Source organism: Festucalex cinctus, chromosome 14, assembly GCF_051991245.1.
Source record: "Festucalex cinctus isolate MCC-2025b chromosome 14, RoL_Fcin_1.0, whole genome shotgun sequence".
Classification (NCBI taxonomy): domain Eukaryota; kingdom Metazoa; phylum Chordata; class Actinopteri; order Syngnathiformes; family Syngnathidae; genus Festucalex; species Festucalex cinctus.
This window is the reverse complement of record NC_135424.1, coordinates 17,985,259-18,008,844: the sequence shown is the minus strand read 5'-3', so window position 1 is coordinate 18,008,844 and position 23,586 is coordinate 17,985,259. Positions and strand designations below refer to the sequence as shown.

At 39.7% G+C, this 23,586-nt stretch overlaps 1 protein-coding gene across 16 annotated transcripts in view; it reads right to left on the bottom strand.

Annotated features, from left to right (window-relative positions):
• Positions 1-23,586, bottom strand: part of dst (dystonin) — a 120,762-nt gene that overhangs the window by 94,209 nt on the left and 2,967 nt on the right. For 13 of the 16 annotated variants that reach the window (XM_077495468.1, XM_077495472.1, XM_077495469.1 and 10 more), the window contains exons 4-7: positions 19,250-19,463; positions 5,672-5,733; positions 3,914-4,003; positions 1,249-1,347 (exon numbers count right to left, since the gene is read on the bottom strand). In XM_077495468.1, the coding sequence (XP_077351594.1) occupies positions 1,249-1,347; positions 3,914-4,003; positions 5,672-5,733; positions 19,250-19,463 (465 nt within the window). Of the gene's footprint in view, positions 1-1,248; positions 1,348-3,913; positions 4,004-5,671; positions 5,734-17,791; positions 17,958-19,249; positions 19,464-19,698; positions 19,938-23,586 lie in introns of those variants that run through there. The other 3 variants (XM_077495481.1, XM_077495482.1, XM_077495471.1) reach the window with 3 other exon arrangements.

Here is a 23,586-nt window from a genome sequence, read left to right as displayed (position 1 = left end):
TCAATTTCTTGCACTAATGCTCATCGACGTTCAGGTACCAACCACACAGCAAGAGGGAATGAAATGGAAAATGCAATCAAGCTAGGATGCAGCAGCTGCAAAAAAAAATTGTGCTGCATTCAGATTCTAAACAGCAGCATTTGAAATCATTCACTTGTGAAGTTGTCCTAAGAAGGGAGATGTAAAAATAGCTAAACACCAAAAGCAGAAGAGGAAAATGTCTCATGAGGTTTGAGGGAGATTTTTTTTGTTCTGCCAAAAATCTTTCTCACATATAAATACAATTCTAGCATGAATGTGCATCATCAATGATCATGTTCATCTATTTATTATAAAACCCTACATGGATAAATGTAATCTGAATCTGCTAGTATAAACCCCACTTCCAATAATGTTGGGACGTTTGCAAACAAAAAATATCACAGAAACTCTTTTCTGGGCCCGATCTCATCTGAGATGAACTGGCGCAAAGTGGAATGTTTGCTGTGGTCTGACGAGTCAGAATTTCACATTGTTTCGAAAATTATGGATGTCGTGTCCTCAAGAGGAAAAGGACCATCCATATTGTTAATAGTGCAAAGTTCAAAAGCCAGCATCTGTGATGGTAGTGGGGTTGTTAGTGCCCATGGCATGAGCAATTTGCATATCTGTGAAAGCACCATTTGTGGTAAAAGGTACACGACATACAGATTTTGGTACAACAAAGGTGCCACCCAAACAAGACCATTTTCAGTGATGTCCCTGCTTATTTCAGCAAAACAATGCCAAGCCACATTTTGCATGTGTTAAACAATGTAGCTTCGTAGAATAAGAATGCAAGAACTTTGTATATTGGCCTGCCAGCAGTCCAGACCTGTTTTTGATGAGTAACACAATGATAAACATGCTTTTTGGAACATGTTGCTGCCATCAAATTCAAAACTAGTAAACGTTTGTAAAAATGAATGAATGAATGAATGAATGAATAAATGTATAAATAAATAAATAAATAAATAAATAAATACAATTTTTATCAGTTTGAACTTTAAATTTCTTGTTTTTGTCATGCATTCAAACAAATGGAAAAGGATTCTTAAATCATTGTATTTTGTTTTTTATTTCCATTTTACAAAATGTAATTTCATTGGAATTGGGGTTTGTACACAAATACAAATCAGTGGGATCGTTTCTACACCTGCGCTAAGTGGCCACAGCACACTGTCATGTTAGTTGGTTATGAGGGCGTGGGAGTGGGCAATCCACACGTACCCCCTTGTCATCATCCAGCACGTCTCCATGCCGCTCAACCGCGCATGCTTCTGTCCCACTCACCAACCGCAATGTCTTCAGGACATCGCGCTCCCTCGGCTAATCAGGCCAAAAGGCAACACATGTGAGGAGGAGGACGGGGAGGAGGGTGGGGAAGGTTGGGGGACATGGAGACAGGACAGCGGCCAAATCAAAGGAAGTCAGACAATGGACAGAATAACAACCCAAGAGCAGAGGAGACGAGGGGATAAGGAGGGAAAACAGCAAACTAGATAGCTGGAGAATGAACGTTAGTTACACTGGAAGGAACTAATAGGGTAATGTACATGGGAATACTCTGCAGTAAAGCACACAATGACATGATGATTACAGATGGACTGTACAGTACTGTGCAAAGGTTTTCGGTCAACATTAAATTTGCTGTTTTAGTTCGGATGTTACGCCCAATGTAATAATTTATCGATCTCTGTATTACAATAACTTCATTTGACTGACTAAAGCGTCCCTTTGGTCTATTTCGTAACCATTTGTATTTCGCATATGTGCATTTTATACTGCTGAAATGACAAATAAAGTAGGGATGTCACGATAAGGGCAATATTGTGATATCGCGATATTAAAACTGCCACAATATCGTCGTCGTCATGTTCACAATATTTAAAAGGAACACATTTGTTAAAAAAGTCAAGTTGATTTCCATTTGTGCAGTTCTAGCACCCTCTAGTGGCTAGTTTATTAGTGCAATTTAATTTTCATTAGGGATGTTTTTAGCCTTCTCTGTTTAAAATCTATGCTAATTGTCAGAAGAAGCGATCAATGTGTGCTTGTGAAGCGATCAATGTGTGCTTGCATTAGCAAGTAAGTGCCTCAATATTGTTATTAGAGATTGTAGGTGGTTTATATGCATTGCTGTTATGTACAAAAGCACGATATTGTTTTTGTTTTTAGTATGAGCTGTCTCTTTTTTTTTTTTTTACAATATTGTGATCTTTTTTAAATATTGCCAACGCCCACACAATATCGTGAGAATTATCATATCGTGACCTTCATATCGTGATAATATCGTATCGTGATGTTTGGATATCGTTACATCCCTAAAATAAAGGTCACTGAAACTAATATCTTGTTAATGGTTAAAACTCATTCACTGCCAGCCATTTGAGAAAATTTCAAAAATTTTAATACCCATGTGATATTACGTTCAATAATTATATATAAACCGAATCTACCAAATAGACTCCCTACATTTTGTCCCGTCCCGTTCTTTTATAATTGACAGTAGAAAAATGTAGGTTTGGCAAAATACAGCCATTTCTCCCATGGACTCTGAAACTGTGTTTATTTCGTATAAAATGGGGCCAGGATGTCATCTACCGGTGGTTGGGCATCAGTAAAGTTGTTTCCAAGTTTGATATTTACTGTGGAGCATAGTCAGATTAGCCCCCATTTATCTCCGCTCTAAAAAATACAATTGACAAGTATACTTGTCAAAGGCAGTGAATGAGTTAATGGAAAAATAATGGTAATAGAACCATAATGAGGACATATTATAGTCATTTAAGTCACCTGTATCTCGTCTATATATTATTTGATTATGTCAAAAATGATTTGGTTCAAATAAATAAATAAATAAATAAATAAATAAATAAATAAAGCTGGTGGTGGTCTCAGACCTTGGCACAGTACTGTATGTAATTTTTACTGACATGTTAACAGGGGGAATGAAACATGGGAACATGCAGCAGCAGCGGCAGTAACAGCAGCACCACAGTAAACTAAGGTCTCTTCACTACCAATTGTGGGAACAAAAAAAAATGGACAAAAGCTACTATTTCTATTCCTTAATTTTACTTCCATTCCATTCCTGTCTAATTATGGGCAGGATTTTGTGACTTGACCCCACTTAGCTGGATATGTTTTTCAATCTTTTAAAGTAAACTGTAAGTAAGAAGCCTTCAAAATGACATGAATACATTCCATACATTTAACATAAATATTCATTATTGAAGCGCATGAACAGCTCAGCCAATTGTACCAGCCAGAAGTAGAACAGATAAAAGGTTGGTTTACTATACTCACAGTGAAATGTAATAGGCCACTAGTTATTCAGATTTTGTGCTTTTAATTTATAACACTCTTTAGAATTAGTAAGTTAATGAAGTTTAAGTTATTAGCAACTTCATTAATGATTGTTATTATTCTTTGGCTGCAAATTAATTGTAAACTCATGTGAACAAATGCTAAATGAGATATCCCACTTGATAGCTTTACCCTGTTCACTTCACTAGTGAGTTGAAGAAGAAGAAAAAGAAGAAGAAGAAGTAGAAGGTCACTGGCCACTTGGTATGAGCAAAAGAAAAATCCTCTAGACATACAGTAACCATCACCAAGCAGAAAGAAAAATAATGTTGCAGCCAAAAAATGCACTGTTATGAAACTTTGCAAAGACTTGGGGAGTTGCAGAGACAGATGGCACTTGTTTGCTAGCTCATCAATGAGACACATCACTGATATTACATGTTGATGCAGCATAACACTCTAGTTCTACAGCACAACCAAAAAAAATGAATCAATGCTGGTGACAATATTTTGTGTGTCCAAAAACATTGATTAAAAACTTCAACATCAAAACATACAAGCATTCCAAAATATAATAGCAACTTACCAGTTTGTCTCCAGACAAGACCTCAAGCAGCGAGATCAAGTTATGTCCATCTCTCAACTCTTCATACAGGTCATTTATATGCTTCCGCACCTAGATGGACATGGTAAAAATAAATAATTCAAACATGTTGTAATAAACACAACAAAACAATTGAGAAATTCTCCTCACAGGCTCCCCTACATTTGGAAATCAACTTGAAAACCATTCACAAATCAATACCGGTAAATTGTGCTTGTGGACTATGAGTTAAGATGAGATGGATGTGATACTTAACTCATTCACTCCCAGCCATTTTCACAGAAGCAATCCCGTTCGCTCCCGGCGGTTTTACTGGATTTTGACTGATTTTGCAAGGCCCACAGAATACTGTGTTCTATTGCTATAAAGGCATGGAACCTATCTATACCTTTCATCAGGAAAAAAAGTTTGTTTGTATCTGTTTCCCTTTTGCAGCAATTAGCATTAGAAGAGAGCTAAGTTGCGTCAGTTTTCACAAATATATTTAAAATTGTAAGTAATTTAGCTTTTTTTCTACATGGCCCTGGTTGATCCCCTTTGCTCTGCTGCCACCTGCTGGCCGTTTGTGTAATAACTACCATTTCTGCAACCGTTCTTTGCAGTTGAGAGGCCGCATCAAAGCCTTCTGTAAGTTCGGTCCTCGAGAGCCACTATCCAGCCTGTTTTCCATGTGTCCCTCCTTCAGCGCAGCTGAATCTAATGATCAGCTAATCAGCAAGCTTTGCATAAGCCTGATTACGATCTTGATCATGAATCAGGTGTGTTAGTGGAGAGAAACATGGAAAACAGGCTGGATAGGGGCTCTCGAGGACCGAACTTGGCCACCCCTGCTCTAGCATAAAAAAATTAATAAAAAAATAAAATAAATAAAATTTAAAAAAATGTATAAATATGTCTTTGGGACAATTAAAACATTAAATAAAAAAAATATTTACACGTTATTGGGAGCAAATGAGTTAAATTTCAGAGTTACTGCAGTCTTTCTGTTTCTGAAAGAGTTTCTTAACGTAACTGGAAACATACTAAACCATCCAAGCATTATCAACATTGTCAGTTATGTACTTGAGCCCGACCACTTGACAACTTCCGGGTCCTTCTCCTTCCAGGAGCCATATCTGTGTCCTTGGTGGCCTAAATAGCAAGCCCCTACAACCAGCCTCCTGCTGACCTGCTTTCACACAGGGCTTTCAACACTGTAATCCCACATACCAGCCACAGCTGTAGAGCCAAAATAGACCTGCACCCTGCACATGTTATTGGGTCAACCCAGGAGATTCCCAACTATTACTCAGCACTTCTGATCTGTAATGCACGGGAGTTAGTTAAAAAGAAAATATTGACTCTCACATCAGACATTTTTACCATTGTGAAATAAAAGCAAATATTATGTAACATTGTTAACTAGAAATCAGATCAGCCTAATTTTCTTTTTAAGAATATCAAGATGCTACTCTTGTTAGTTCCCTATTCCAAGCCAGTGAACCATCAAAAATAATTTATTGGTAAAATCAAATGATCCACTTTAGTAATGAGGCATGCCAGCGCATGTCTGTCTGCTGTCGTGTTTTGTTAAATTCCACACACACGACACATCACATTAAGCAACTCCAAACAAAAGACATCCTGGGTGACTTCTTGTGCCAAGTTTTCATAGCATCTTGGCATTAATCTTGTGCATGTCAGAGCCCATTAGAACATTTCAACATGATCACAAATTAGTAGTCCAAAATTAGCTCTTACCTTCATCAGATGCTGGTTTATCCATTTTGTGAATGTCTTCTTTTGCACTCTGTCCCTTTCATCTGAAGAAGAGCAAGAGAAAAAAAAAACATTGATCATCTTGTTTTTTGTTCACAATCATACTTACACATCACCAGAGACAACAGCAACACACAACTCATCAGACAGACAGCCTCCCTTTGCTCTGTTTAAGCGTGTTTTTAAATTAAGTCAAATTTAGTTATACAGCCTTTTAATCACAAAATCGTCTCAAAAATGGCTTTACGAACAACATCCCCTCATCTAACGAAAGGAATCCCACTTGCAGGATGACCAGGTTGCATTGGATGGGAAAATAGCAATTTATTACAATAATTGATTTATTGTAATTTAATAAATACAGTGTGTTGGCAAAAATCATTATTACTGTTCTGAACTCTTGTTTTGATAGCAGTGTTTTATTGTGGGAGTTGCCATACGTGTAGTGGAGAGGGGTGCATGAGATCAGGCCTCCACCAAGACAGATACTTTTACTTCACACCAAAGATCAATAGAAACAGAATCAAAAGCTTGCCTACTGTGTGCACCGAATGAGTGTACTCTCTTTCAACTTACTTGCTTGAGGATATCATGAATGAACTATTAATTCCATACAATCAACCAATTTCTTCATGATCATTTATTCATTTCAATCAATTATTATGTCTACTCAAACACATGAATTAAATAAAAACAGTCTAAACTTCCCATGCTGAAATAACAATTAAACATGGTCTAAATATGGTGCATTAGGGGCGTGTCTGCCTATGAAAACAACGGTGTAATGTGTAGTGTAATGTCAGTTGATTAAGCTCCACCTCAGCGCCTGCCAGCTCAGGATACGCTCAGCAGCATATGGATGGATGGGGAAATTGCAAATTCACACTGTGCCTGCCTTAAAAAAAAATAAAAAATCTCTCACTTGACATTTTGCTGCCATCTGTTGCACAGTTGTGTTAAAGAATTGGAATACTGCATGAGTAACGCTTGCTGACCACATAGTTCCGATCCCCATATAAAAACATGATCTGCAGTGACATTTGTATAGTATGTAAGACGGGGAAACACATTTTTTGTTTTTCCAAAGAAATGTAAGACCCAGACATAGTTCGGGCCATAAACCACATTCTAAATTAATTAAGATGGTTCCCGTCACAGCCGCTCTAAATTACACTGAGTGGCTGCCAAAAAGATCACACCCACTGATGATTACTCAAGAGTACGAGAGGCAAGCTCCAAAACAGCAACATCTCATTTAGCCCTTTGCTATATTGCAACACTGTATATCATACAACCAGATCACAACACATTAAACTCTAAAACGCGAACTAAAAACAAATTATAAGTGCGGTTACATTTGCTATTATTAAGCAGAAACAAGTTGGAGAAAAATACTGACCCATGCAACACATTAGCGCTACCAGGTGAGCCCTGAGTTCCCTGTCGGTTTCAAGCAGGTACCTCATCTCTACCAGCTCCAGAGGACCATCAAAGGGATCTTGCTTCTTCACATACCATGTGGATAAGCGACTGAGAAAGCAGCCTGCAGGGTTTTCTCCTCCTGCCTTCCTATCCACCAGCCTCGGTATCCCAAACGAGTCCTGTCAGGTTTTCCATGGCGACTCACTATTTCAAACTGAGTTTACTGTTTATGCAGCCGCGGAGGGAATGAATGCTTCTTCTGGGAAGGAAAAGAAGAAAAGTCTAGAGTATTTTAGAGTGGTTCCAACTAAGTGAGAGAGGCGCAGAACACACTGACGAAACAATGTAGCATGATTGGCTCACTTGATGAGTGAGATCTTATCTAAGACACCTTGACCAATACAGATGTGCTCATCATCATCTCTATTGTGAAGATGCCAAGACTGACAAAACTTTGAACACATCCAAGGCAACAAGAAACACCTCTCATGGAAAATCCCAAATGGTGCAATAATGGTTTTACATTATTGCACAGTGGAGGGGGGTGTCATATTATGCTCCGTCGGGATACAAATATCTGGTCTTGAACAAAAACAGTGAAAAAAAAAAAAAAAAACTTTGGATATTGTTTTTTGTAACACACATTAACTCATTCACTCCCAAAAACTTATTTATACGTTTTTTGTTTTAGGTTTTTGTATGCTAGAGCATTATGAAGGCTTTGATGCAGTTTCTGACCTGAAGAGGTCGCTTAAAGCAATGGTAGTTATACCAAAAAAAAATGGCCAGTAGGTGGCAGCAAAGTATAAGAGATCAGCCAGGGCCATGTTGCAACAAGCTCTTTTTCCCAGTATTTTCAACAGGTTTGTGAATAATGATGAAACTTAGCTAATTCTAATGCTAATTGCTGCAAAATGTAAAAACAGATACAAATGTACTTTTTTCTGATGAAAGAAGAGACTTTAATCTTTATTTTGGTAGGTTCCATGTTTTTTATAGCAATAGAACATGAAAATGTCTGGGAGTGAATGAGTTAATATAGTACTTAAAGAGGAAGTCAACCCAAAAATAGTCTTTTCAATATGTTCTATGCAGTCCCACTAGTCTAAACACAGTATTCTGGTTAATATTGCATTTGTGGAATATGAATCAAGCAGCAAAATCCTTTGATCTGTCTCAGTTAGGGCGCGGCCATTTTGCAACTTGCTGTCAACTGAAAATGACATCACAGCTGCTCGAGGCTCAGGTAACGACCAATCTCGGCTCAGTTTGCCAATGTCACATGACCAAACTCAGAAAACAGGTGAGCCGTGAAAGGACCTTGTTACCTGAATACTAGGCAACTGTGGTCATTTTCACTTGACAGGAAGTGGCAAAATGGCCGCCCTCTGAAACTGATGTAATTCATATTCCTCAAATGCAATATTAATCTAATCTAGTTTTCCAATAGTTCATTCGGCTCATTATCATTCAACATTACACTGGGATGTCTTGACTGACCATCAGCTGAAACTACAATTTGCGTACATTGAAAGATGGTTGGCTTTTAAGATTGTTGAATGTTCATATTTCTAAATATACACATTATTCTATAGCTCTCGAGGCTCTGTGACTCAGCTCTCTGCAGATTCTAATGGTTAGCTAATCCAAAAATAGCACTGACGGAAAAGGCTTCTGAGAAATGGATAATGGGTTAATGTGACAATTTCTTCGCATGATGTCCTCAACATGGGTACCAAGCTAAGCTTTCATGTTAAAATGTGAAGTCAGAACAAACCACCATATCACTCAGACAGAAAACGAAATCAATATGAGCATCCCAAGGTAAGGAAAGTAGTCTGTTTTCGTTCATATGTATGATGTAATTGTGCAAACAGTGTTACTGCCAGTGTGAATCCACAGCCGGATGACACCATATTACACCGCTTCCCCACAAAGCCTGTGATCGCCTCGTGAATTAATCAATAAATATAGATCGGCTGTGAAAGTCTTCCAGGAAACGCAACGTCATCTTACTACGCTCAGACAAGGCCAGCAAAGGATGACTGGCTTTCACAAATCAAACATGATTGTTTGCTTCACCCACTTATAAGGTCGCATCCATCACATTACACTGTCAATAAAAACAAAGCAGGACGCAAAGATAGAAAGAGATCAGCATATATTTTGGATAAAATGTTAGGGGAGTTTGATATGATGGTGCCCTCTTCGGGAGAAAACCTGATCTAAAAATTCAGTTATTTATCCAAACTCAGTTGGGAGAGGCTCCAACTTACCCATGATGGCCCTCGTGAGGTTACGCAGTAAAGAAGATGGATAGACAGATGAATATGTTGTCACTTTTCTCTCTGTTGAGGAACCGGTTTCCATGTCATCACCCACTTGTTGAGACATGTTAAAACACAACTTCTGACCTCAGTGGGTTGATCTTGACAGAACACACACCACCTCTAAATTAAGTTAAAGTGGACTAAAGCAACTAGAGCTTTCTCCACAAAAACTATCATCAAAGACCTGAAAGACCTGAATTATGCAACATGACAGGAAGTGTTATTTTCTCACAGTTGTGTCCTGCAAATCTCACATGACTGAGTGGGTGTGATTTGTCCCTGTCTACACCCGGTGGCCCCTCGTGTTAATGAGTCCACCAAAGTGAGCAAACACGCAGCCGTGAGAGCGCCACACTTATTTGTGGACCTCAGCAAAGCACATGTGAGTTGCTATAAATAACTACAACCAACCCTTCTGCCCCTGCAAAGGCACACTTTCATTTCCATTCATGCAGCCAACATGATGAGTTTGTTATGGATTTTAGTTCAGTCTTTGTATGTCGGCTGAGCTAATGCTTAATTTGAATTCATGCGTACAAAGTACTGTGTAAAATTCTTAAGCAACCTCTGGCTTTGTTGTTTTAAAGGTGCACGATGCAAGATTAGACTCAAATTTGAGTGTTAAAATAACCGTATTTTTCACCCGCACATGTTTTAAGAATTGTATAATGGACAGGAGGCACGACTGTGGCACAATGACTGTTGCCCCTATTTTTCTTTAAAAGGAAAAAATGTTGGAGCGTTCGGGCCAGAATCTTTAACTGTGGCTCTGAGCCTGACGTCATGCGTGTGCACGCTATTTTCCCTGTTAGCTCTCGCGATTGCTAACGCAACTTCACGGAGAGGACAGCTAATTAACTGCATTTAAAGAGACCTGCACCCGATACGTCTCACTCCCTGATGGAGACTCCACGGAAGACAAAGAGAAGTAAAAAAAATCTTTCAGACCAGCGTCACGGGAGGACGCGGATAAATATAGCAGCAGCGTTTGTCAGGTGGAGAGAGCTAAGAGCTATCCTGGGGATGAAACGGGACCCACAGCTTGCTGACTTTTTTCTAAAAAGGTAAGACTTTGTAACGAAAATACGATAGGGTCTATTTATGATAAGCTGTGCAGAATAAAACTACCACACGGTCGCTTACTAATGTCTCCGCACTTGGGCATATTAGCAACGCACTGCTATCCTCAATGTCATCGGATTCACGGGATGCACTATTTACATTTGGAAGGTTGTAATTACGTAAGCTTTTGTCACTCAAAATGACTTTCACATACAAAGTAACTTGAAGATTAATACGTTTCTTACCTGTGTAGACATTATTAAGCCTATAAAAAAGGCGTTGTGCTCCGTGTTTACGTTTGTTCAATTAACTTGGAGGTTTGCTCGTGCCCGAAAAGTCGAGCACGCTCTCGGTCGTGTGCACGTCGCTGGGGTCCGTTCCACGTTGCGACAGTGGGGTCGCAAATGTGCAAAAACTCTGAATCTTGCATCGTGCCCCTTTAATGACCTTTGTCACAGCAGTGATTTGAACATAGTAGGGAATATTCCATAATAAGGAATACACTAAGTACATAAAACTGATTTCCACTTGACAATGTAGAGGGTGGGAGAGCCCATTAAACTTAAATATCTATTAGATCATTGTAACCATCGAACCCCTGGAATCATTATGATGCAGCCTTGTCATGCTCCATGAACCAGGAAGTGTCTGGTTACCTAACAGTAAACACACCCAAATATGATAGCATGTTGTTGATTTTTTCCCCCCCCCCACTGTGAGGAACCTTCTACTGATGACACTGTAGAAAATGACTATTTGTTTTAACACTACTTACTTTCTCATTTTGTATAATTGTATGTGTTCAACTTTTTGAGGAAATTCAGGGAAGGTCCTACCTTTCCTGTGCACAAAGCAAAGTCCAATCACACTTAGAGTGCTTGCCCTTTTTTTTAACAGCTACCACCAGTTCTTTCCCATACTGAATAGTGAAACAAGTTACACAGCCTATATTTACATGCATTTAAACTGTCGCCACTAAATGATGAGCCAACTCAAAATGCCTTCCTTCTCCACATCAATTTAAGAGGCATGTTGTCATCATGACATCCTTCTAGGCTGTAAACAAATATACACAGACAAGATGACGCATTTTTGTCATTCTTGCCGAGTGACAATACCAGTCGGCTTTCTCCACAAGGGCAAGGCAGCGGGACAAATATGTAACAGAAACACTTGAACGGCTGAAACAGGTTCTGAGCTTTCAAGGCAGACTTTACAGAGTGTGTCAAGTCAACAAGTAGCCTACATCACAATGTAGACTACAAGCATATGATGGAAAAACAAAAACGGAGAAGGGCGGCGCTTGCCAGAGCGGAAGGCTGCTTTGGCTGCAGCGCGTTAGTCAGAGTCGGAATAGATGATGTCATGTGAGAGAAGTTGAACAGAGCGGTGGATGAGAGTCCGGTCCTGCGGCTCTCCTCCTCGTCACCATGACAGCATATAAATACAACAAGCATGACACAACTGCATATGACCGCATTGCCGGTATAGTTCACAATTAAAAATCAATACCAAAATGTTGTTGCATCTGTATAAATAAAAAAACATATATTTAAAGATTAACGATGTGAATAAACAAATAGACATAATTCCTAAGCAGTTCTGAGAGAATAATAATGTGATTGACATGTGGCACCTTCTTGTTACAAGATGATTACAGGGTCACTGGGGACTACTGACCCACTATAATGTTGAGCAGGAAAGAGCATTTTCAAAGTGCGGCTCCCTGGTATTTAAATGTCAAATACACAGTCAAAAGGAGTGTCAGCCACCAACTACCACTATCAACTTGACACATGAACAAGTTTCTGGAACTTGTATGCTGCTCCCATAAAAACAAAGTGTCTTTTGTGTGATAACAGTCAGTCTCCATGGAGAGGATGACGGGTGGGTGGGCCGCTCAGTGGGTCGCTTGAATGTGATGAGTGGGGAAGTCGACATTGGAGCAAGAGGGGATGGGCAGGGCAACGCCCAGGAGAATGGACAAAAGAAGTGACAGTGCAAAAAAACAACAACATGCTCTCACTTGTGGTTTTTCACTTCCTGAACAATTCATCTGAATTTTCACATTTTTTAAATTATGTCAGCAAAATTACAACGGGACAGCATGTGGGAGTGAGTTTTATATATATATTTACTATGAATGCTTTAAAGAGCAAATCAATCACAAAATTACTATTTATTGAGCATTGACATTTCAACAAGGCACATTACAAGTATTTTTAAATAAAGGCTGTACCCAAACATTTTAGGGCAACTAGCCATTTTCATGTGAAGACATTTTCAATAAACAAAATACATTATAGGCCAACAAGTATATTACGACAAGACTATAGCAGCAATCGCGGTTAAACTCAAGTACAATGAAGCACCGGGAATCCGAGCATTTAGCCAGGTTTCAGTGATTCATAAAATGCAACTGTCCTGACCCGAACACAGCAATTTCCCACCATTTGTAGTTCCCATTTCACTCTTTTTGTGTGCAATGAAACTGGTGTTGGCTCAGCAATGTAGGTTTGAGTGACTGCTTCTTAACCTAGCCATTAGCTCGGCAGCCCTGCTTTTTTTACGTTCTCATTGCCACCTATGGCATCTGCCAGACCCGACCACAATCTCATTTGAGATGTTGAAAGTGCAGTGAAAGTTGATAGAACTTGTCAAGTTGCACTGTAATCGAATGTCGATTAAGTTCACATATCTGGCAGCAAAGGTAAAGCTACAGTTCCAATAGATTCTCGAGACTCGATGTCCAACCCGATACACCCTACGTACACCCAAATTATTTTTCCACTGGAACTCCATGATTAATGTAGGTCACCTATTTTGGTTTCAAAATGGTGTCACAAATTTCGCCAAAAGGTGCATAATTTCCAAGCGTGGTTTTACGCTTCAGTGATAATTGTTGAAATGTTCCTCAACTGTGTACAAGCGGTAGGAATAAATACATGAAAATCGAATGAAAACAAGCTGGAGAAAAGCTGAGCCAAAGGAACATGGTGCAAAAAAAGATCCGGAAGGCTGAGGAGGAAATAATCAGAACGAGGCCATAGCCATGAAGAAGCAGGGCAGCTGGACAAGGTTGGAGGGATTTCAAGAGAAGGCTCTAGCCTGTCAGAACATCTGGAGCATGCAAGAACATTGACTAATCTTGTTGATGCCCTGCCGACTCCGCATGGGGGTTGAGAGTGAATCCCAGCTGCATGCTCTGTGGCAAGACTGCTAGCCTTGAGCATGTCCACTCATCTTGCCAATCAATGGCAGAGAGGAAATTTCGGTGTGGTCAAGATAAGATCCTGGCTCAGTTGGCACTTAGAGAAGCCGAAAGAACTTTCCTTTCAACCGGGCCCCACTTTATCAACTTTGTCGAGCCAGGAAAGACTGATGCAACATGGAGGAGCGGAGGCATCTTAAGATCAAACAGACTGGAAGCAGCAGGATGACCTGAAGAAATTCCCAGAGGATACAAGCCCATACAAGATGAGATATGGTCCTCTGGTCTAAGGGTACCAAACAGGTAATGCTGATAGAGCTGAGCTCTATCAATCTATGATCCTAAAAAAAACAACAACAGCAAATTAGAATGCAAATTGGTGCAAGGACTGGAAGCTACTTGTTAAGGGCGGCTACAGATGCTTAGCTAGCCAATCAGTTGGAAGTTGGAAGTAGCTGGCGGGTAACATCACCATGACAAAAAAAAATATAACCCAACTTCAGGATAGTTCTGGGTTGTTTACTGAGCACTGGCACTTTTTTTTGCACAGGATCAAACACCTCTCCATTGCAGTGCATATTAAGAGAAATGTATCGAGCTGTTTAAGGCGCTAACAATGTTTGGAAAGTGATAGAAGTGTCATTCCCACCCATTCAAATGTTCAGAATTTGTTCAGAACTTCACCGCCAAACATTTATTGCATTGAAATGGCAGTTTCAACTTTGAGAGCTTGAGGGGCCGACCACACAGGCTTTGCTAGAACAGGGTGATCCAACATAGCCCAGTGTTGTACACACTTATAAGTATACCTATGCTGTCTTAATCTCATTCCACAAGAGTATAGACTATTGTAAAGCCACTACTGAATTGCGGTGTGACCAGAGTTAAGTGTAGATTACCTCTAATACCTAATTAGCATTCTTGCAGCAACACGCCTCGCCCCATGTGTGTTCTGCTATGCTAAGTCACAATTGAACTGTGAACTCTCATTTCTTTTACAATTCCAAATTCGGGTGGTAATACATGCTGAAAAGTGGTTATTTACATATTTTCCCTGTAATTACAAATCATGTACCTCTTTATGTTTGTGATGAGCTCATTAAAAATGGTGGACTGAGTGTATATAAATCTGCAACTACTGCAGTCTATAATCATCGGATAATTCGATATGGAGGTACAAAGAACGTCTGCTTCATAGTTTAGCCCTCTGGCTGTTGGCTTGTCTTTGTGCTTGTGTTGTGATTTTGCTATGGGAATATGTTCTTTTTCTAGTCTTCTCATCACATGGGGAGAAGCTTGAGGCTTGAGCTCATCATAACAGCAACAATTAAAACCAAACTCTTTCCAGACTGGAAAATTTTGCCTTGGTGACTTGTCAGAAATGTGATCAGATAAACTATTTTAATAATAATAAATAATAATAATAACAACAACAACAACAACAAGTATTCAGGCTCACATTCACCTCTGGACAATTTTGGAGTTTTCAGTTCATCTAAAAAGAAACGTGTTTTTGGAATGTGAGGGGAAAACTCACACAAGCACATGGAAAACAAGCAAACTACACACAGAAAGGAGTCTGGCTTCAAACCACCAACCTTAAAGCTGTAAGACGTGTGCTATCCAAACATTGGAAATTAGTTTTTGTAAATTAACAACAACAAAAAAAGTGGATTTTCTAACACATTGATAGGAGGGATTAACATGAACAATGTAGCAACTTTACCGGTCAGCAGTTTTGGATATCTTTATAAAATCTCTAAAACCTGCCTTCTCTCTGCTTAATCAGATAAATTTTGATAAATTTAACAATTAGTTATCAACCATCTGAAATCCTACCAACGACTACAAAAAAAATATATCCTACACCTTTCATTTAATATTAAACACCATGCAATGAGGAAAAACAGCTTTCTATGAAAAATACTAATAAACTGTAATTATCACCAAAAATATATATATATATGACGAAAGCATGTTGTCTTGATTAGAGATGGGAAAACCAGGTCCAAAAAGTAGAAATCTTGCCACAGTTTGGCTTTAGCCACAGGTGCTTCTTGTAATGACCTCGTTTACCTGCCGGTTGAGTACAAGCACCTGTAGCTAAAGCCAAAACGGTGGCAGGGTTTTTACTTTCTGAACCTGGATTTCCCCTCTGTTCTTAATAAAGTTCATCTTCAATGAAAAAAAAAAAAGCAGCAGGGAGTCTACTATATATTGATAGCAAGGCAAAAAATAAAAAATGAGCTTGTTATCGGTCACAGTCTAGTCAGTGGCTAATTATGCCATATCATATGATCTCAATGGAGTAATCGGGGTGTTTAACACCACAGCTGACTGTCCCTGGTAGCTTCGAACAGCTGACAGAATGAACTCAAAAGTGAATCTTTGTGTCCTTCCTTTATTTTGCTCCGCTTTGCTCGCAAGTGCGCAGAGAAAACACAAGGAGTTAAAAGCCCGGCTGTCAGATTCACTTTCGCTCCACAGGATCTCCACCCTTTGGCCTGACAACTCATGTGTATGATTCTGTCTCAGTAATGTAGTCTGCTCACGTGCGCCACATCCCACTCCAGTGCAGCATCTCGAAGGAGGAAACGCCTAATAGTGCTCTGTCATTGTCTCGAGAATCTATCTCATGAGAAGACCAACCCTGCATTGGTGGACCACCCTGAAAGGAAGAGCTACTAAAGCACATGTACAAATTATGCTCAGTGTCATGCAATGGGCTTCTTTTTGCACAGGTTTTTAGTGTATCTTAAGAACTATGCTTATCTAGATGCTAAAACCACATATACCTTGTTTTGACAAAACAAATCCCCAACTAGTTCAAAACAAGCCATCAAGTGTAGAGACTAAGAATTAAAAATACATGTAAAATAATACAGGAACACATGAAAGATTAGGGATGGGAATTGCACAATAACTACAGATACACTATCACAACCAGTCTTCGCATTGATCTGATTGGCTGGATCGGGATTGGATGATATTTAACATTTTGTGCAAAATGGTGATCGGCTGTAATGTCTTAATTTGCCTGAGCAATCAATGAAATCATTGCTTGGCTCTGAGAAAGAAGTCATTAATGTTATATTTAATGTTTATCGTTTTTTGACGATTTTTTTTTTTGTTTATTTTTTTCCCACATGCATTTCAATTGATGAGAATTTGAAGTGGGTTTAACGCTATTCATGGGCCAGGGCATCCCTATCCCCCTTGAATGGCGGCAGTCGACTGTAGAGTATATAAAAGTTGATGGATACATATAGCCTATTGTTCCATATTCTGATTGAAGCTATTATTATTATTATTTTTTTTAATTCAAACTCACTGATTGATGATCTGACGAAACATCCTGATTGTGTAAAGACTAATCATGACATTTTACAATTGATCATGTCATTATACAACAATTCTACGATAAACTAATTCCTATAATCTCCAATACCAAATTATAGCTATTCAACTAAAGAAGGTAGAAAGAGTTGTCTTCGAGAGTAAGCATAATATTTTAGTTGTGTACAAAATTGATGCATTATTTTCAAATATTTTTTAGTGACAACAAAGGAATTCTATTCTATTCCATAGCAACAAGATATAAAATAAGTGCAGCTACACTTTAGGAAAATTGTGAAAGTAAAAAAAAATGTGTACAGCTATTTCACAAAAACAGTAAGAGGTTGATCTGATCAGAAATCAGAATTATATTAAAACATATGTGCCTCCTTGTCACAATGAAAGCTTACAGTATTTCAGTTTTCTATAGATTACGGTACGCAGCTAGCTTCTTATTCCACACTAATTACTTACACAGCATCTGAACAAGACTCATATGACCAGATTGTCAAATGAACGTCATCATGAAATTCAGCCTATGATGTCACACATGAAATATTTCCACCTTTCCACAGACAGCACGATTAAGGACATTGGAGAGCAGAGGCAGACATGCAGAGAAAGGCGAGAGGGGTAACGACTGGCTGGCTGCTTTGGGTGGGTGGGTCATGCTGACATTTATTGCGCTGTCAAACCGCAATCGGACATTTGAAACAGCCGCTCAACACTTGCTCACCTTACCTTTGTATTTTTCCAAAACGTCCTCATAAGCCTGGAGGTATTCCCGTTCGTCCGAGAGAGCAAAACCCTGCGGGGCGTGCTGAGCCATAACACGGCCTCCACACACTGGACGCTCACCAGCGGCGGACTGGGACACAGCATGTGTGTGCGCGTGTGTAATTTCTATGTGTGCGTGTCTATGCGCGTGTGTATGTGGTGGCTCCTCAAGAGTGATCGGCGCTGTTGTTGCACCGAAGGAAACGCCCTACATCCCTCCCTTGCGTGCGGCCCGTCCAATAAGACCAACTTCCTGCCCTGACTTGACTGGATTGTGAACGAGCGGGGAGGACCAGCGCGCGCTGTAAAAAGTGTCACTCCTCGCATGTCATTTGGGATCTTGTTTTAGTGTTCAACTCTCACGCAAAATGTGTATTTGGGGGAAAGGCGGTATAACTGTTGCACAGTCAGACAGTCAGAAAATGAAGTTTACACTATTTTATTTTCCTGGAATGTCATTTAGTTTTTGAAGCGTCCAGTAGAGGCGCTCTGTCACTGAGCGGGTTTGAAACGTGCAGGACTTGGCTTTTTTTTTCAGGGAAAGAAAGAAAGAAAGAAAGAAAGAAAGAAAGAAAGAAAGAAAGAAAGAAAGAAAGAAAGAAAGAAAGAAAGAAAGAAAGAAAGAAAGAAAGTAGAAATAGATAGATAGATAGATAGATAGATAGATAGATAGATAGATAGATAGATAGATAGATAGATAGATAGATAGATAGATAGATAGATTGATTGATTGAATTGATTGATTGATTGATTGATTGATTGATTGATCCACGAAAGGGGGATGGAAAAACAGTCCTAACACATCCACCCCAATGAATGAATGGAATGGACTAATCACTTATCAAATTAATAGCTAATTTTTTATTTTTTTATTTTTTTTATTTTAGATAACTTTTTTTTCCATTTAAAATTGTCCAAATGCTCAAAATTTCAGTTGGAAAATATTCTCAGAGACCTCCATGAAAGCAGACTGATTATCTTTGTTATGAAGTTATGAACCAAAATAAAACAATTGCTTTACTCTAGAAAAACAATCATCAATAATAATAGCTCTATATAAATGACGTACCAATGAAGTGTCTATAATGTCTACTTTCCTCACATTACAGACTAAACCAGCTCGTAACTGAATTCTAATTTTATATAACATTAAATTTCTATCAACTCACGCATCATCTATAGAATCGAGTTTTAATGCCATGTAAGAGATTAAATTAGCCATCACGCCATAGCCATCCTCTGTATCCATCCATCCATCCATCCATCCATCCATCCATCCAACTGCATCCTCCTAATCCAAAATACCATCACACACGAGACCAGGGTGTGGCAGCCGATTAAAAAATAAAAATAAGAATCTAACGAGATGTCACAATAAAGCCAGCGTGCGTGCGTCTGCTGCACTTCCACCCTCCCCCTCACCTGCGATTCTGAGCACCGCTCTCTCGGCCGGATCCAGCACGGAGCCTCCCTGGATCTTCCTCTTGGACCGCTCGTGCCTGGGCAGATTCCATGGCAGAGTGTCGCCAGGTGCCGGCGATGCCGACCCGGATTTGACGCTGTAATCTTCCTCTTCGGATAAATCCGCAGAGGAAGACATGGAGCAGTGGAGGGAAGGGTTCCCCGAACAGGAGCTCTGAGACAAAAGGGGAAAATAACGAAAACGAAACAAATCGTTACTTTGAATCAGTCACATTGAAATAAAAATGTTAATGTAAGGGGGGAAATAAAAACAGGTGTCTGGATTTAGTCTTGCGATTGGGGTCAAAGTGCGTAAAGTAATCTAATTTTCACAACAAAAGACAGCTAATTAACGGTAACATGCAGTCAATAGTGTCTAGCACCCCCGTCAGGTCAACATCATTACTTACCACGCTATACATCATTGGAAGCCCCCCACAAAAACGATCCTATTTGCGTGTTACTATTAGCTTCCTCCACCGTTCGATCCCACATCCGTCACATTCGTGCGTCCACGCAGTGCCTCGCCCTTGTGGGGATGCTCCAGGCGGGTCACGATTTGAGCTCATTTAGCGATGATGCGAGGTGATGTCAGAGCTCCAGAAGGAGCCGAGGGGGTGCTAAGTGATGGCGAGACGTGTGCTGTCGAGGCAGGCAAGGCTGTGCTGTGACAGGAGGGCAGGCTCGCGCTTGTGTTCCCCCCGCGTCATGCGCGCCAGCCAGCCAGCCAGAAAAAAAGGCTGCAGCCAACAGCGACCCGCAAAGGTGCTGGCAGGATACAAACGAATAACAAGCTGGGAGGACAAGAGCACCCAGGGGGCTCCCGCTGTCTGGCTATATTGCAAGCTATACAACATAAGGTGACAACATTGAGGGGGATTTGGACGCAGTTAGAAAGCTTTGATGAATGTGTGCCAAGCAGGTTCCATATAGGCTAAAAATAACATTTACACTCAATGAAAAACCTCTCACAGTAAATCATCTCACACTTCCAAAATATTAAAAGCAAAACAAAACATACATGCATGTACCAAAACGAATTAGTTTGAAATGCTAAATTAATTAAAACTAATTAATTAATTAATTAATTAATTTCCATTTTCTTGACCGCTTATTCCTCAAAAGGGTCGCGGGGGGTGCTGGAGCCTAGCTCAGCTGGCTCTGGGTAGTAGACGGGGGACACCCTGGACTGGTTGCCAGCCAATCGCAGGGCACACAGAGACGATCCACACTCACGAGCACACCTAGGGACAATTCGGAGCGCCCAATTAACCTGCCATGCATGTCTTTGGAATGTGGGAGGAGACCGGAGTACCCGGAGAAGACCCATGCGGGACGGAGAGAACATGCAAACTCCACCCAGGAAGGCCGGAGCCTGGACTCGAACCGGAGTCCTCAGAACTGGGAGGCGGACGTGCTAACCACTCGCACACCGTGCCACCCTAATTAATCAATCAAGCAATCAATCAATCAATTAATTAATTAATTAATTAATTAATTAATACTATAAGGAGGACTCGGGTTCGAGTCCAGGCTCCGGCCTTCCTGGGTGGAGTTTGCATGTTCTCCCCGTGCCTGCGTGGGTCTTCTCCGGGTACTCCGGTCTCCTCCCACATTCCAAAGGAATGGTTGGCAACCAGTCCAGGGTGTCCCCCGCCTACTGCCCAGAGCCAGCTGAGATAGGTGCCAGCACCCCCCGCGACCCTTGTGAGGAATAAGCAGTCAAGAAAATGGATGGATGGATGGATGGATAATACTATAAGGGGTACTACATGTTAGGGATAGATATCGGGCAGGCCAATTATCGCCTCTAACGTATAGAGTGCAGCATTTTGACGATTATTAATGTATCGACTTTTTTTTCTGACAGTCATAATATATCAAATTAAAAAACTGTTTACTTCATGGAACTATTTATTTAGATCAGTTAACTTTACAAGAGATGCCGTCGACCCTGGGAACTCCCTGCCCCTTCTGTTAAAATTAAAATTAAGAAAAATTGAAAAATTTACATTTCAGATATTTTTAAATACTGAGAAATGTTATTGATTGTAGCTATTTGAATGTTTAGGTTTTCATTTAACTTTTTAAGACATGCTAATGACTGTGCGAACCCCCTGAACTTTTTTTTTGTTATAATTTAGAGGTCTATTGTCGAAGATTAAAAAAAAAAAAAAAAAAAATGCAAATTGGAACTTTTTAGTGAAAATGAATATACCGACTCCAAATATCAGTAAATGGTCTCCTTGACTATTACCAATCAGTATCTGTACCAGTATTACAAATATCTGTCTATCTAAAGTACTAGTTACTGTATGTTTAATTACTTCACTGTAAGGTGTCGCTGGATCCCAAAAGTTGAAGAAAGAAATTATGTTTACTATTATTTTTTTTGTTCTGCAATTGGCTGGCAACCAGTTCAGGGTGTACTCCACCTACTGCCCAAAGCCAGCTGGGATAGCCTCCAGCTCCCCTGCTACCCTTGTGAGGAGCAAGCGGTTAAGAAAATGGATGGGTGGATTTTTTTTTTTTTAAATCAATAACTTAAGAAGAAGAAAAAGCATGACTTAGTTTTGTAGTTTTACACAACTGCAAAGACTAGAGCCCAACAGATGTGATTTTTTGGGGGGGCTGCAAATTCAACTCAACTCAACTCAAGTTTTTTTATATAGCGCAAATAAATAAATATCTGCTATAATGGCTGAGAGCCATTATATTGGCTGATAACTTAATATATTAGCCAAAGAAGAACATTTCCTATACAGGATAGTCTACAAACAAATTGATGGTTATAGTTTTGAAATCAGAAACCAGGCTAAAAATAAATAAACAAATAATTGGTATACTTTTTAATGGGGGTTGGTAGGTAACAAAAATAAAAATGCCTCATCACCAACGTCAAATTATCGCCCTATTATATCATAACATTTCTTCTGTCTTCTGTTGTCTTTGAGAGAAGGAATTTGCGAATGCTGCTTCACCAGGACAGACCTGCTGTTGAGCAATTGAGCAAATGCATGTTACAATTTGTTGGGCTCCATGAAGTGCTGTACAACTTTGATTAAAGGGAGCACAAAAAATAAGAAATAAAGGAAGATGATTGTGACGTTTTGAACAAAGCACATACAAGACTGGCTGGGTCGTTTTAAGGTTGGAGTTGAATGTGGAGACAACAAGAAGGAATTCTAATTTAAGAAATCAACTGCCAGAGACTGCTCTTAGGTCAGACAGACTTGTTAATAATAGAAACCCCTTCATCTCCTCTCCACGCTTCTTCATGATAAAATGTGACGAGTTGCATTTTCATCATCTTTTCTGCGTGCTCATAATTCCTCTCACAAAAGATAAGATGATACGAAAAGTGGGAAAAGTGTGTATCCTCCATCAGCCTTAATGATTCTGTTTTATGTAAGAAGCAATCTGGACGGGGATAAGAATAGCTGACAGATTAGAGCCCATCCCATGTTTTTTAATTCAAGGCTTATCCCCTGTCTTACAAGAGGTACACCACTCTTAGCTCCATAATAATACCCCAAACTCTAATACAGTGCTGCAACTATACACAACTCTCATATCTGGTGTTTTTTATAACATCAAATCACATTTGCCAAGGAAGGTCAAATACAACGCAAAGCCGGGAACATTTGCATTTTTAAAAAGTGATGCGTTCATAGAGCTGTGTATTTTATGACGGCAAATTTTTAGGCATCCGTGTCTGTCTTGAGTGCAGTAAAACAAAACTGACTATCTCAAAATAGCATCTTTGAAGCTGTTCTAAGCACCTTCATAAATGTCTGTCCCCGTCCACTACAATTTAAAGTTACTTTTTAATTCCACCAGTAAAGAAAGGCACACCTGATCACTCACCTACACAATAAACATGGAAACAATTCTAATTTTGAACAATTAAGTTTATTGAGGGGCTGGGGGGAACAACTCACTAATTTATTCTATTTCAACTTAGTATTCTTTGAGTAAAAGAGAGCCAAGTGACCCAAAACTTCTGCCCATAGTAGGGTGTATTTTGATTGGACTGTGATGGAAAACAAATGTCTCAGGTCATCTTAATAGGTTTCATATGCTATCCGCATTATTGCAGCACGACTAATGGAGGCAGGAAGTTGCTGCACAGCCGCGGAGATCGATGAGATCACTTCTCACATCCCGCTGGGTCGAAGAAACATCTGAGCCATGTCATTTCGATCACATTATTACTTGTAAAAAGAAGAATGCTTGCATCATGATACTTGAAAGTACAACATTTCAGATGTCTTGCCTTATAATCTGTGACCAAAATG